General features: G+C 48.7%; 1 protein-coding gene and 1 long non-coding RNA gene across 2 annotated transcripts; both read left to right on the forward strand.

Annotated features, from left to right (window-relative positions):
* The first annotated feature begins 1,930 nt into the window (after positions 1-1,930).
* On the forward strand, positions 1,931-3,506 carry LOC311428575. Its single transcript, XR_014687768.1, has 3 exons — positions 1,931-1,963; positions 2,882-2,993; positions 3,371-3,506. It is a non-coding gene; the product is annotated as an uncharacterized lncRNA (long non-coding RNA).
* Positions 3,507-10,288: 6,782 nt separating this feature from the next.
* LOC311428573 (uncharacterized protein) lies at positions 10,289-10,870 on the forward strand (the record flags this gene model as incomplete). The annotated part of the gene is made up of 2 exons (XM_084539959.1): positions 10,289-10,325; positions 10,430-10,870. A coding segment is annotated over exon 2 (328 nt), but the record flags the coding sequence as incomplete, so codon positions are not given.
* Positions 10,871-15,634: the final 4,764 nt, after the last annotated feature.

Raw genomic sequence — 15,634 nt, forward strand, 5'->3', positions numbered from 1 at the left:
CTGGCTTTGAGCACTGTATTAGCAGTGGGCTCCGAATAGCATATGGAGTGCAATTAATGCACCATGGTTTATTTATTTAGTTATTTGTTTGTTTGTTTGTTTATTAAAGGATCATTTATTGCTTCATGGGAATAATGAAGTGCATTGGACAGTAATGCATTTAGTAATAATTTTAGAGAGTAATACATTTTGCAGCCTGTGGAGTTCACATTCCTGTCAGCCTTTACAACTGCGACTTTGCAGTAGTCTTTTAGATTTCTCATCACAAAATGCATTTGAATACAGGCTTAGTGGATATTTTTCTTCTGTCAAGTTGTGTGAAATGAAATGTTACAAGACTGTTGGGACATTGGCATCTTGGGAGAATAGAATGTAGCAAGGAGAGTGGATATGGTATCTATAGCTTAAATTGTACTCAGATGTTCGTAGGTATGGATATTTTGCTGGACTGGGATGCTTTGTTCTTTCACTCTTCAGGTCGTGAACAAGATTTTTGCATGATGTGCACGATGGAGACTCACATTAACCAGGCCCTGCGTTGCACTGTTGATGCCATCGAGCCTACGCATGTTATCAGTAATCTCAGTCGTAAGTGGCTTCAGATGTGTTTCTTTTCGATAGCTTGTAATCTTCAAATAATTATTTGATGTGTCTAAGTGGTTTTAACACTCCAATGAAGAGAGATTTTAGAAATACAAGAATGATTTCATTTTTAAATGAGGTCAATACTATCATCTTCTTATTTAGGAATAGGACAACATTTCCGTTTTGGCAGTCAAGAAGACGCACACGAGTTCTTGCGCTATACTGTTGATGCTATGCAGGAAGCGTGCTTGAACGGAAGCACCGAGTAAGCATAAACAAGTTCACTTTCATACATTCTCTAGCACCTTCTAGTCCTTTATTTACTCTCAGAAATGATCTCTAGCACCTTTTAGTGCCTTATTTACTATCAGCAACGCAAGTCTACATCATCCTTGGTTTTCATCAAACTCTTTGAAGAGTTAATTCTGTGCCTTAAATCTTCTGAGGTCTGATTATAATTTATTTCCAGATTGGACAGATCTTCTCAAGCTACCACCATCATTCATCAAATATTTGGAGGATTTCTAAGATCAAGAGGTACTTGAAAAAATATTCCTGTCCTTAGAACTGATCTGTGTCTTTTGTCAGTAGTAAAGCAGTCTGTAGTTTGTCTAAAGTAGTATCTGTCAACAACTTGAATTTGGACAGTTAGTCTCCTTCACATAATGTTAAGCATTTATATTTTGTTTCCAGTGAAGTGCTTGAATTGCAAAGCAGTTTCGGATACGTATGAGGCATTTCTTGATATCACTTTGGATATAAAGGTAAGATGTTTTCTAAATATAATTCATGATGTTTAAGTACATGCATAACTTTCTAAATTAAACTTGTTTAACTTAAAAAACCAAACCACATATAATGTTAAAACGTAAGAGCTTGGTGGTGCTAAGGAAGTGGATTGGACTTTGTCCTTCCGTGGAACCCATGTAAATAGTCTCCACATTTGCATTGGGTTTAAGGGGAAAGAATTCTCTTTCTGCAAAAATTATAATGCTGTCCTACTTCTTTGTTGTTCTACCTCAATATACATCTAATTGTTAGACTGATGAATTTGTCCCCAGTATTGATGACAAAGCACACTGTAGATGCTGTCTAGGCAACTGGGAAAGTATTTGTTCCAAAGTCAAATGCCTTCCAGGTGAGGTCAATGCTGAGCATGCTCTTTCTGCCTCCTTCTTCACAGTGCTCCTAGTAGATCGCTTGAGTATGTTAGTAAGATTCTCTTATAAACTACTAGTATGTCTCTGGAATTTTGAATTACGGTGACTTTACGCTCTTCTTTCTCGCTGCTCTAGGCAGTTTCGTCTGTTAGCAGAGCTCTGGAACTCTTTGTGAAACCTGAAGAGCTGGATGGAGAGAATTGCTATAAATGTAGCGAGTAAGATTTTGACGAATTAGGTCTTAATCCTAGATGTCAGTTTTCTATGTTGCATGACTCTGTTGGACTACCTCTAAACTTTGGATCTACTTACAAGTTTTGTGGAAGTTTATAAAAGACTTGGATTTTTGTTTCCTTGGAGGGGGGAAGTCTTGTTCATAAGCATTCCCTATGGGTTTGCAATTCTCTGGCTTGTATTTTGCCATCAGAATTCAAAAAGAGCTACTTTTGTTCTTTCTATTTATTAGCTCTCGACAGTACTTTTCTTGATGTAAACTGCCCAGTTTCCGTTGTTCTCTGGGCTAGTGGCTAATTTTCACTGCTTACACCGTAGGTCCTACCTTGGAGCGGGCAATGTGTCAAACTGAACTATTTTGTTTCAAAGGATGGCAGATGGGTTCAGTGTCTTTCCAGACAAGCTCAGTACATGAAGACTTCCTACTGTTAAATGTCTCCCTCCTGTAGAATGACCATGTGCTTCTGTTGTATTTTTGATGTTGATAGTCGACCTATGTTGGAGATTATTTGCAATTTCTAGCCCTGGGGACCAAGGCTCTCTCGTTCCGCTTTCAGTATTTGTATTTCCCTTGAAAGCTGAAAGAATGTATCCAGGATTGGAGTTCAAATAGCCACTTTTGTAGACCAAGAAATGGTACCTTGCCATCCAACCTGGTCATACCCTTTTGTGAGAGATTCCTGTTCCCGCTATGCTCTGAGTTGTTGGGAAAATTGACCTTCTTCTCTGTATTAACAAACCTGACACGCAGTGCATGGGTTTATGAAAAGAAAAAAGACCAACCTATTATGCAAGTAAATATCATTCAAATAGCATAGGCATGCGTGAGACATTAAAAGGAGTTTGTTTTGGGGGCGAAAAAAGAAGATGCCTTCAAACACTTATCTCTGCTTGTTTTTAAGGTGTAAAAAGATGGTTCCTGCGTCCAAGAGATTTACCATACACCGTTCTTCCAAGGTTCTCACAATATCACTGAAAAGATTTGCAGATTTCACAGGTGGAAAGATCAACAAGGTATATTTACCACTGTAATGCAACTATATCATTGTGTAATGGGACATCCCCCAAAGCTGAAAGTTGTTAATATTTTCAGACAATAATTGTAGACTAACGACTATGGCTTATTCTTTCTCTTAATATCAATAAAGTTCCCGCTTGACAAGAAGCATATGCTTTCCTCTGAGAAGGCTGATTCATCAGGAAACAGTTCTCTGCAACTTCTAGTCTTAACCATTGTTTATGGGAAGACTTATTTGTAGTGAATCAAGAAATATATTCGAGAAATATATTCTAGAAATCAATTCTAGTCTGTGTTTTTTGGAAGTGTTTTTCTCTGGCTAGTCCACGAAGTACTCTGGGATAATTTTTCTATCTTCTTGATGTCTCTTTAGGAGGTGAAATATCCAGAGTATTTGGACCTGAGAGCCTACATGTCGCAGTCAATGGGAGAACCACTGCTCTATGCCTTATACGCGGTGCTGGTACATCACGGTGTCAGCTGTCACTCAGGACACTATATATGCTATGTAAAGGTAGAAGTCAACAGCATTTCTAACAGGGTAAAGGTTGTGCTGGCAAACCAATTAAAGCATGACTAGCAGCTACTGTTTCTAGGGAAAAAGATTTCATTATATTTTTATTTGACATGTGTGTATTTTGTTCCTATCCGTGATTTCAATTGGAAAACGTGCAATTCACCTAAAGAAATCGTTGTCTTTATTTGCAGGCTGGTAATGGACTTTGGTATCAGATGAATGATGCTAAAGTAGTGCATACTGACATTAAAAGAGTTCTTGGTCAGCAAGCTTACATACTTTTTTATATCAGGTAATAACAAATCTTAAAATGTGTTCAGAAGAGATTTACTTTCCTGTTATTGATATTTTTCTGTTTTGCAAGTGTTTTTCTTGCTATCCCGGGAGAAGATTATTATTTGTCTAATTCAGTTCTGTCTAACCTGAAATTCTCTGTGTCGTTTATTATCTTTTGTTGCTCGGCCTTAAACTGCAGCACTCATGTAAATTGCTATCTATGTGTTATCTGTAGCTGGCTAATTTAGAGAAGGAGAGAAATGAAGGCCATCTGTGGTGTAAGAATGAATTATTGCTGTGCAAGTGATAGTCTTAGTAGGAAGACTGTTCTCTACTTTTCAGTCTGTAGTCATGGCGAAGCCTTCTGTAGAGAAGGCTTCCATATCGTATGAGCTGTTCCTCTAAAATGATAGGATGGGATTTAATCCAAGAGTAGGCTGAAAGAAAAACTAAACTACGATCACTGCTCTTTTCTGAAGGCGCTATGATTTGACACTTGGAGAACGTGCGTTTTACTTGCCAGCACCATCTTATCCCTGTTCATTCCCTCCTGGTCAGCAGGGGGCTAATAGTAAGCAGGCTGGATTTCTGGGACCACGACTTCTTCCTCATATGATTAAGGTAATTCAGGGAAGCGGGAGGGCAGATAACGGCACCAAACTGCTAGTGGGTTTGGGGTTTGGTGTGGGGTTTTTTGTTTGGTTTTCGGCATCTTAGTTTTGTTTTCCTTCCCACGCTGCAGCTTTCTTCACAGCCCTCATGCTACAGCCAGAGTCATTCAAACAGTGGTTACTGCTAAATTGTGCAGCCATGCGACTCCATTACTTTATACCTCCAAGACAGCTTTCTAAAGCACAGAGAGCTACGCTCTTTGACTATTTAAGCAGAGTGTACTAATCCTCAAATCATTTAAAAGAGGACTTGTTTTTCCTATCCTCGTCACTTTAGCTAAGACAGGGAAAACTAAATGTCTTATTCCTGAGCACCAGAACGATTACTTCAGGCTTTTCAGGGTATGTTTAAAGGGGAAAATAAATATATTTGGGAATAGCAGCAGGTAATGTTAAGTTGCTTGGCTGTTTTTCAAAGATGATGTTAATTTGATACCAATCTGCAGTAAACCAAAAGCAGGAATTGAATACGCTTATTGGACTTGCATTTATCCTTAACGGGCAGTGTGTTTTTCTTTTTAGGTGTTAAGACCATTTGTAGAAACACTCAGTAGGAGAGTTTTGTGTTTCAAAATGTTACATGCAGTGTTTGCGTTAATCCATCTTGCAATTTCTTCTTTTTAAATACAGAATTCAAGCCGTTTAAATGGAAATGGATCCATAAAAGAGGACGCAAAGACCACTGGTGTCACCCTAAAAAGGCCATCTTCAGCACCACCAATGGCCTGTGTTCAAAACCAGGCAATTACCAGGCCTTCAATTACTGATACGTCAAGAAAACAGAAGATCACCATCAGTATTCACAATAAATTGCCTGCTCGTCAGACTGTGTCACAGCCTGACTTTCTTAGCAGTGCTGTGGAGGATGAAGATCTCTACCAGGCTGTTCCTTCATCCACAATTACAAATTTGGTAATGCAAATGAAGCAAATGCAAACAAACAAAAAAGTTTCTGATGAAATTTTTGTGGAGCCAACAGTGAATGAAAATCCTAAACTCAGCTCTGATAACACAGTCCCTTATGGTGCAGAATCTTCAGGAAAATCTGAGGAGGAGTCAAAGGGCTTATTTCAAAGGAATTTGAAATGCAATGCAATGTCCTCTAATGGAATTTTGGTGTGAAAGGTAGTCCGTACATTGCAGCATTCCAATTCTTCCTGTCAGAATGCTGACAAAGGAAGATCCCAGCATGAGCTGCCAAAAACAGATTCACTAAATGGTGCTATTAGGTTAGTTAATGAATCTAAAGAAAACGGACTGAAACTTGATGATTCCACTTGCCGAGTAGAACCTGTTAAACCTTCTGAGATGTTCTTTTCTAAAACAAATGGATTGCTTGAAACATAGATTTGCTCCATCGAGAATTTCTCACCTACGATGTATTCGGGAGTGTTTATTGTGTTCCTAATTCAGGTGAAATACTGAGAAAACACAGCACACACGTGATCATAAGACTTTGTGGTATTATCCCCTTAGAATTTGCAGACCTGAGCTTACATTAGAACTTGTCAACTTAAGCTCAGCTGAGATAAAAATTCCTAAGTTTCCTAAAGTAGATTTTGGGGGGTGAGTTGGGGTTATCTTTGAAGTGTAGATAATGCATACAACTCACAGCGGTCTTGCTTACCATTTAATGGAGAAATTCTGACAAGACTAGTCCTCAGTACTACTACAAATAGTATTTTTTTGTCTGCTGACTTGTGCGTTTTAATTGCAGATGCCTGGAGCTATGCCTTCAGTCAATCGAGAAGTCATCACGGAGTCCTTCAGAGCCAGCCAGCTGAACAGCTTGTCAGAGGAAATGAGGTAAAATGAGCACAGTCTGATTAAGACAAGACTTTATGGAAGTTCGTTACAGTTTTATCTGTCTACTAATAGTATTTAATGGAAGGATTTAAATTAGTACAATTCCATACTGTGTGTCCAGTGTCACGAACAGAACTAATGATCAGCACTGAGCATATCACTCTGATGCAGGTTGGTGCCTCAAGGAGAACTTGTGTTCCTTTATAGAATGTTTTTCCATTTTTCTCCACTGTCTGGAGAAACACTGGCTGTTCCCTGCTCGCCCCTATGCCTTTTTTCTCAGAGCAGCAGGTGGAAGGAGACAGATGCGTTTGCTTTTTTAGTGCAATGGCTTCAGAAGCAAGAGGGGAAAAAGCACTTTCTCTGGGAGCTGAAGAAGGTGTCCTAATCACAGGAGAGGTTTCTAAATGGCATATCTTTGCGAGGGTTCCTGTAGTCCGGAGGTTTTTGTTTGTTTGTTTGCCTTTGGAAGGTTTTACTCTTAATATTCACGTCCTTCAGCAGAAGTGAGAAATGGGTTTTTATTTTATGCAGTGTTGCGGAACCTCCGAAATCTCCTGGGAACGATGAATACCTCGCCCAGTACCAATGTGATGACCGTGGAGACAAGGAGAAAGCAAGAAGATCAAAAGAACGTGACCTCATTTCAAAAGAAACCGTTTTGTCCGGCAAAGAGTCTTGTGAGCCTGGTGAGAAATTGCGGCAAACTTCCTCTCTCAAGTCTGACACTGAATGTAGCTCTAACAATCTTTCTTCCTTAGCTATTGCAGATAGACGCCAAGATACAAAGGACAAGACTAAAACCACTGAGAAAGAGCATTACCGAAGCAAGAGGGAACATGCTCCTAGTGAAGAGAAGGAGAGTCAAAAAGCAGGTCCTTCCAGCAAGAGGAGGTGTTCTCAGAGCGTGGAATTTGTTGAGCAAAAGAGTCACAAGCAGGAGTACTGGGAGGGAAGCAGGTACAGATCTTTCCCTCGTGAAAGAAACAGCCCTGAGAATGTCAGAAGAGCAGTCAAATATTCAAAGTACAGATCTGGCAGCGGAGGAAGATCAGAACAAGGTAGCAATAGGTACTACCGATCCAAAGGGGAAAGAAGTTGGAGCAGAGAAAGATACTATCGAGACGAAGCACGGAGATGGGAAAGATGTGGCTATTACAAGGATTACTATTCACCTCATGCGACAGGAGACAGTAGAGAGAGAAAGTTCTCTCACGGCGATTCAGCCTTTGACAGATGGACTGCAACTTACTACAGCAGGTCACATAAGCATTATCATTACAAAAGCGGATGGCCTCACGGTTCCCTCTTGAGAGAGGAAGATGTACGTCGCTTTAGCACACCCCGAGCAGACTTGCATCGTTGCTCGGTACCTCAGCAACATTCCAGAAGACATTCTCGTGAAAGACATGCGCTTCCACCTGTGTCAGCTCATTTGGAGAACTGTCTCCAGAAAAATGAAACAGAAGGAAACAGAAAAAGAAAATATACCCGTGCAGAAGGTAGTGAAAGTGAAATAGAAAGGAAAGACAGAAAGATAGAAAAGGAGCTTTTAGGTGGTGAAAAAAATGCAAAAATATCACAAGTTCTGGAAGAAACAGAAGTCTAAGGATAAAGATGGAGAGAAGGATTCCAAGTAAGCAAGGATTCCAGCATACTCCGCATTTTTTATCCTAATTCTTTTCTGGGTGCTTCTCATGTCTTCCTTTTTTTTTTTTTTTTTTTTTTTTTTTTTTTTTTTTTTTTCTGGTAGTTTCTAAGTTCTTTAGATAGCACCAGCTGGCTGGGGATCATGTTGTTAGGTTGATCAGTGAAGACAGGAAAGCTCTTGCTGAATTGTGTCAGAGCACTAGCTTTGGACCACATAGTTCGAATCACATCCGTACACCATTCCAGATTAGGTTAAAAGATTTTTTCTGCTTGCACATATTCCAGAGCTAGCCGTTGTTAATGATCTGTGTACAAACCAGGACCTATGGTCCTTCAATCTGACGACTTAAGTTTGCTGCATCTAAAGTAAGTTGCGTGTGCACAAAGCACCACAAAATAGCTGACATGCTGCAAATCATCACCTGTGGTAAAATAAATCAAGTTTCATATAGGCAACAAGTGCCACATCTTTTTTTCCCTTTTTAACTTGCATGTTTCTTTCAGACTTCATGATTTGTGTTTCTGTGCGCTCCGCTTTGACAATGCCAATCGCAAGCGTAAGAAAAAGAAGAAAAAGGAGAAGAAAAAGAAGAAAAAGGAGAAACACCAGGAAAGCAAAAGGCTCCTTGGAACACTTGGATCCTCGTTTCCAGAAGATAACGCGGGAGAAGAAGGAAGAATGCCATCCTCCAGATGGCTCTTCATGTCAGTAATGCAGAAGTGAGAGCAGTAAACAACCTTACAAGGAAGGGAAGACTTCCAGTGCAGGCGAAAGCAAGAAATACTGCTCCATCGCATCCAACGACTATACTAAAGGTAAGCGGCCGCAGCGTGTGTGAGGAATTCCTTTTATATTAATCTCGAGATTATTTCAAACAGTCTTGAAGTGCTTGATGACTTAACAGTCTGCAGATTTATTATCAAATCAAAAAAAAACCCCACTTGGTAGACTATTTTTTTCCCAGTTTTGAATGGCCACTAGGAAAGAAGGCCTGAAATAAAGAGGTTAAAGGCAAATGGTTTTCACAGAATCACAGAATTTTCTAGGTTGGAGGAGACCTCAAGGTCATCGAGTCCAACCTCTGACCTAACGCTAACAGTCCCCACTAAACCATTTCCCTAAGCTCTATTTTCATTTGGTTTGATGATGAAGTGGCAAACAAGAGGAAGAGTTGCAAGCTCCCTTCTTAAATTCAGTCCAGCCAAGTAGGAAAAGTAAATGTGGACAGCTGTATCTTGGCAAAGAAGATAGTAGGGAGCAAGGAGGTTTAGCAGTCAAGATGGAAGGTGATGCCATGAGGCTTAGAGGCTAGTAATGTTCTAATGAACATGGCCAAGTCTTGCGCTGGGCAGCCTGCTTGGGTCCAAAGCCTGCAGTCCTCCCCAAGATGTCGGCGAGGGGCTGGTGAGCCGTTGGGACGGAACCCCCGTTGCCCGGGTTCCCCAAGCAACCGCCCCACTCTCCAGCCACCATGGCAGGTCCAGCAGCCGGCTCCCGCTCCTCCCGGGGCTGCGGCCCTGCTGGCGAGCCCAGCGCCCCAGAGCTCAGCCCAGCTCCCTTTTTCCCACAGAGGGTTTCCCCAGACGGCTTCCGCGGCTTGCGCAGACGCAAAACTCCCCCTTCGTCGTCCCAGCCGTGCCGCCAACGGTGGCTGCCTGGCTGCTGCCCTCCCTCCCCGGAGCGACGGCGCTGCCCTTGCAGCCCCCGCAGGTACCCACCCTCCCCTCCGCGCTGCCCCAGGCCACCGTCTGGCACGTGGTGCCGGGGGTCCAGGGGCAGGTGCTGCAGCTCCCCGCCGGGGTGCAGCTGCCACCTGGGGGGCACCTCCCAGCCCAGGGGCACCACCTGCAGCTTGGGCAGCTCCCCGCCGGGGGGCAGCTCCCTGCTGTGGGGCAGCTCCCCGCCGTGGGGCACCAGCTGCAGCTGGTGCAGCTCCCCGCTGTGGGGCAAAACCTGCAGCTGGTGCAGCTCCCAACCATGGGGCACCAGCTGCAGCTGGTGCAGCTCCCCGCCGGGGGGCAGCTCCCCCACACCGCTCCTCCCTGTGCCCCCTGTGTCCATCAGTGGGGACAGCCCATGGTGACGGGGACACTGGTACCCCACCATGCGCTGGGGCTGGGGCCCAGGGCCGTGCTCCATGGGGAGCTCCTGCACCCCGCAGGCACCTGCCTGTTGCAGGCCCCCGCCCAGCGCAACCCCCCGCCACCCCTCGTCCCGGGGCCTCCGCTGCGGGGGCAGGCGCTCCCCACGCCCCGCACCCTGAGCAGCAGCCGGGGGCAGCTGCCGGAGCCCTGCTTGCACGCCGTGGGGCTCAGCGAGGACCAGGGGCCCCCGCTGCCCGGCCCCACTGCCCCCAAGCCTGCCCAGGCTCCAAGGACCGCCAGCACCCAGACGGCGACGCCTGACGGTGAGTTTGGGGCTGGCACAGCCGGCCGCTGGGCGCCCCACACCCAGGGGCCATGGGAAAGCTGACATCGCCCGTCTTGGGGGATTTTCTTGCTTCGTCCTCAGCGGCGACAGCCCCGCAGGTGCCTGAGGAGCCCCCGCAGCTGCCCGAGCTGGGCCCTGATGCCTTTGCCGAGGCCTTTCCAGAGCTGGCAGGGGACAGCCAGCAGCTGCAGCACATGCAGGACGAGCTCCTGGCCGACCTGGACATCCCCATCCCCGGCATGGAGGAGCTGCTCAGCTGGCTCGATGCCGTGGAGCCCCAGGACGCCTTCCCCGATTTGCCCAGCAGTCCTGCCCTCAGCCGCTTCCTCTCGCAGCTGCCCGACCTCTGCGAGGACATCGAGGAGCCAAGCACGCAGGGACTGGAAGCCACAGGAGCCCTCGGTGAGGTCCCCTCAACCCCTGGGCTGCGCCCCGAGAAGCTTGAGGGTGGGCTGTCGCTGCAGTCCCCCGTCGTGCCAGCAGTGAGCCCCCCGCTCAGCCCTGCAGCCAGTCCCCTGCCCAGTGCGCTTAGGAGCCCCCTACCCAGTCCACCCCTGAGTCCCCCCAGGAGCCTCCCTGACACCCAGCTCCTCAGTGCCCTTAGTAGACCCCTGCCCCAACCCCCCCAGCGTTCCCTCAAGACCCGCCCCAACCCCAAGGTCCCCAGTGCCCTTAGTAGACCCCAGCCCAAATCCCCCCCGAGTTCTCCCAAGAAACGCCCCAACCCCAAGGGCCGCAGTGCCCTTAGTAGACCCCAGCCCAAATCCCCCCCGAGTTCCCCCAAGAAACGCCCCAACCCCAAGGGCCGCAGTGCCCTTCGTAGACCCCAGCCCAAATCCCCCCTGAGTTCCCCCAAGAAACGCCCCAACCCCAAGGGCCGCAGTGACCATAGGAGACCCCTGCCCAAACGCCCCCTGGGTCCCCTCAAGAGTCCCCCGCCTGCCCCTGCGTCCACCGGCACCAAGCGGGGGGCCAAGCGCCCTGCGCCCAGCAGCACCCCCGGGACAGCGCAGAGCTGCCAGCACAGGAGGCCGACGACGGAGAACCCCCCCGGCAAGGAGAGGAAGACGCTGCTGGGCCAGGCTGGCCAAGGCCGCAAGAGACCGTGCCAGGGGAAGACGGCTGGCAGCAGCACGGTGGCTGGCAGCAGCAGGGAAGCAGGCAGCAGCGCGCAGCAGCTGGCGATCAACAGCACCACGGCACCCAGCAAGAGAGCGCGAAGCCCGGGGGCTGCAGGGGGGCAAGGAGCAGCGGCGCCACCTCCCCGCAGAGCGCGGCTGCTGCCGGAGACTCCGAGTGGGGAGCCCCGTGCCGTGCGGCCCCAGGACAGGCTCTGTCCCCAGGCCAGCGGGGCCAGGACGCTGCAGCGCCAGCAGCCGGGGACAAAGACCCCCAGCGAGACTTTGCAGCCGCTGGGGGCCAGGGCCAAGGCGCTGGGGCCAGCGTGCCAGCTGGCCTGTGTGCAGCCGCAGCCCACCTCCAGCAGCCCCAGCAGCATGCCCAGCGCCCCGCCGACAGTGCCAGGCTCCAGCTACCCGTGACCGACCTCGGGCTTCTCCTCGACGGCCCCCGCAGCACCCAGGCAGGCACAGAGACCTCTGCAGGCACCTGCTCCAGCTTCAGCCACGCTCCTCAGCCCTTGCCCCTCTCGCTTGCCCTCTCCCCTCTCTCGTGCTGGAGCTAGGGGATGGGCTTGCCACTCACAGGGATGGCAACAGCGCCAATGGCAAATGCGCGCGCGCCTCACCCAGGAAGGTGGCAATGGCAAGCTGGGGAGATGCTGGCAGCAGCTGGGCTGGGAAAGCTTGGCCATGGCAACTGCTGCTTGGGACACCAAAGGGCTGAGAGACAAGACTTGCTTCTTCTTTCGGGGCATTGCTCTTCTTTCCTGCCTTCTGGATCAAATTCCTCTCCTTAGGTGGTCACTCAGCAAGGCCTCTGCCTGCAGAGCACTTCTTCTTGCACTGGCATGCCAAGGGGATAAGAACTGGGAGGTCTTTGGGATAGCAAATGATCAGTGGGATGGGAAGTGATGATGGGGATAGCAATTCATTGGAATGGGAAAAATGGGTTTTATTTGTATTAAATTTAAATTTTTTAATTTTCATTTAATTTATTGGTTTTCTTATTTATTTAATTAAATCCACTTTATTGACTGTGTTGTACGGTATGGCATTGTTTTATTATTATAAAATTATAAGTATTTAATAGTATTAAATATTTTTATATATTAATATCTTATAAACTGTAAGTATCATTATTTATTATTTTGTTGGTTTTTATTCCTTTTCTACCCTATTAAACTCTCTTTATCACAACGCACTGGTTTGGACTTTATTTTTCCTTCCGAGTCATTCTGGATTCACTCCGGATGGGGGGACACTAGCGAACGCCTGTGTGCTTCAGATCCAAGGTCACCTTTGCCCTCATTCAAGATACATATTTGCATCTGTTGTTGTGAAACAAAATTAACAACAGGAACAATAAAGTTACCTACTTGCTAGCAGCAGCTCTACATTTGCTGGGGTCTGCTCTGTGCATTTTGAAGACCATTCCATGCTCTTCAGCCCCTTCAGGAGGAAATGTATGGTTCTAGGAAAATGCGTCTTGACCTGATGCAAAGCTGTGACGCAGCCTGCAGCTGCTGCAAGCCCTGGCATTTTACCTGCAGCCCCTCCAACAACTCTGATGTTCCCTGCATCGACTTCAACCACTGCGGCAGGACCTGAGGCCCCTCAAAGCCTTGTCACACACCCTGCAGCCCCTCGAGCCCCTGGCATGGTCCCTGCAGCCCCTCCAGCCCCTGGCATGTTCCCTGCAGCCCCTCCAAGCCTGGCACAGGCCCTACAGCTGGCTCCAGGGACGACCCCGTTGCTGTCTCAGGCACCAATACACACAAGGGGAAGGAATGGGGAAGGAATGCATGCAGAAGTCATCTCGTTTCGGAAGGGCAGAAAGTCCTCCCAAGAAGAAGAAGGAGCAAGAGGAAGGCGAGGCAGCCTACCCCAAGGTAGGGCCATCCCAGGGCACAGGAGGCTGTTGGAAAGGAGAGCAGAGAGAAAAGCATCAGGAAGCAGGTGATCCCCATCCCTGGGCGAGCTGCGAGCCATGGGACAAGATTGCAGCTGTCCTCCAGGCGAGCACATTGTCAGCTGGCTGCTGCGCTGCTGGGATAGCAGCTGCGGGAGCCTGGCAGCAGAGGGCAGGGAAGCCAAGCAGCTGGGATCCTTCTCTGGGGAAGGGGGCACTGAGAAAGAGCTTGCAAACAGGGCACAAGCCCTCAGCCTCTGGAGGCGGCACCTGTCAGGCGTGAAGGAAAGGGATCCCTTCTGGGAAGATGCTGTGGGCTTGCTGAGGCTTGAAGAACAGATGGTGCTGGCTGCTACCAGCGTGCTGCAGCAGCGGCAAGACAGAGCCGTGGTGGTTTTCCTCAGCTGGGCAGCTGAGCTCCAGCACAAGCGCTCTCTCCCTGCCCCTCCTCCAACGCCAAGGGGAGAAAAGAGGCTGGCAAGGGCTCAAGGGCTGCCAGAAGGACAGGGAGATCACTCCACAAGGAGCGTCACGGGCAAAGCAGGCTCAGCACAGCCTGTTCCAGTCCAGCCCGGGGCCTGCTGCTACGGGGGCTCTCCACAGGCCGCGGCCTCCTCCAGGCCACAGCCACCTGCTCCACCGGGGGCTCCTCCACCCGCAGGGGGGCTGCAGCATGGAGATCTGCTCCACGGGGGACCCATGGGCTGCAGGGGGACAGCCTGCTCCACCAGGGGCCTCTCCCTGCACAGGCCGCAGGGGAACTGCTGCTGTGAGCCTGGAGCACCTCCTGCCTCCTGCTGCACGGACCTTGGGGGCTGCACAGAGCTTTCTCACTCCTCCCTGAGCCAGACGCTGCTGGGCAGCAGCTTTTGTTCCCTTTCTTAGATGGGCTCTCCCCCAGGCGCAAACATCATCCTTTTGCTCTGCGTTCTGGGCAGCAGCGGGTGGGTCCCTCTTGGAAGGAGCCTCCTGGAAGCGGCCCTGAGCTCCCATGGGGCAGCTGCTGCATTCTCCTCACAGAGGACACCCCTGCAGCCCCCCGCTCCCACAGCCTGGCCACGCAAACCCAAGCCAAGACACCGAGCGAGCCTCCCTGATTGCCAGCCAGCAGCTGGCTCAGCCTGGGACCCCAGGCCAGTGCCCACAAGACTCTCCTGGGCCTTGAAAAGCAAGCCTTGTGGGGACGGAGCACCCACAAAGAACGGACTCACACAACAGGACTCCTTGCCAACACCGCCTCACAGACACCTGGGCCTTGAGCGGGTAGCTCACCTTGAGCGAGCTCATTTCCTTCCCAGTAGCTGAAATGTGCCCTTAAGGGGGCATTTGGGGGCTACAGCGTGCTGCTGAGAGGGATGTTGGAGCTCCTGCAGGGCAGTGCTTCCACTAAGGCAAGGCCTTTTCTGCATCTTCTACTGCCCTGCAAGCGAGGATGCTTGGGGCACACAAGAAGCTGGCAGGGGACACAGCTGCAGGGATTGCAGGGATTCCTAAAGTCATAGCCAAATACAAGAAAGACAGGAGGACGTGATGCTTCCGAGAGAAAGGAGCTCGCTTTGGGGTCCAAATCCATCCATTTTTCAAATTAAAATATTTTCATATATTTTATTTGGGGCCTCCTCCTCCACCATTACTTTCTCCAACACATACTCCTCCTCCTCATTTTCTAGGATTTTTCTGTTTTTTATTTTTTGGCCTCCTCCTCTCCCACCTCCTTCTCCTCACCCACTTTTTTTGTATTTGTGATTTTTTTGGCCTCCTTCTCCACAACCTCCTCCTCCTCCATGTCCTCCTCCTCCTCTTTTTTGTCTTTTACATTTTGGCCTCTTCCTCCTTTTCAACTCCTCCTCCACCACTTCCTCCTCCTCCTCCACCACATACTACTATATATATATATATATATTTTTTTTATTATTATTATTTTGGACTCCTCCTCCACAACCTTCTCCTCCGCCACCTCCTCCACCTATGCTTCTTTTGTTTGGATTTTTTTTTTTTTGGCCTCAACCTCAAACACCTTTCCTTCCGCAACGTCCTCCTACTATTATTTTGTTATTTTTTCGATGTTTTTGGCCTCCTGTTCCACCGCCTCCTCCTTGTCCACCGCCTCCTCCTCGTCCACCGCCTCCTCCTCGTCCACCGCCTCCACCGCCTCCTCGTCCACCGCCTCCTCCTCCACCGCCTCCTCCTCCACCGCCTCCTCCTCCTCCTCCTCCACCGCCTCCTCCTCCTCCACCGCCTCCTCCTCCTCCTCCT

This window comes from Aythya ferina (genome assembly GCF_964211825.1).
Source record: "Aythya ferina genome assembly, contig: HAP1_SCAFFOLD_95, whole genome shotgun sequence".
Taxonomy (NCBI): domain Eukaryota; kingdom Metazoa; phylum Chordata; class Aves; order Anseriformes; family Anatidae; genus Aythya; species Aythya ferina.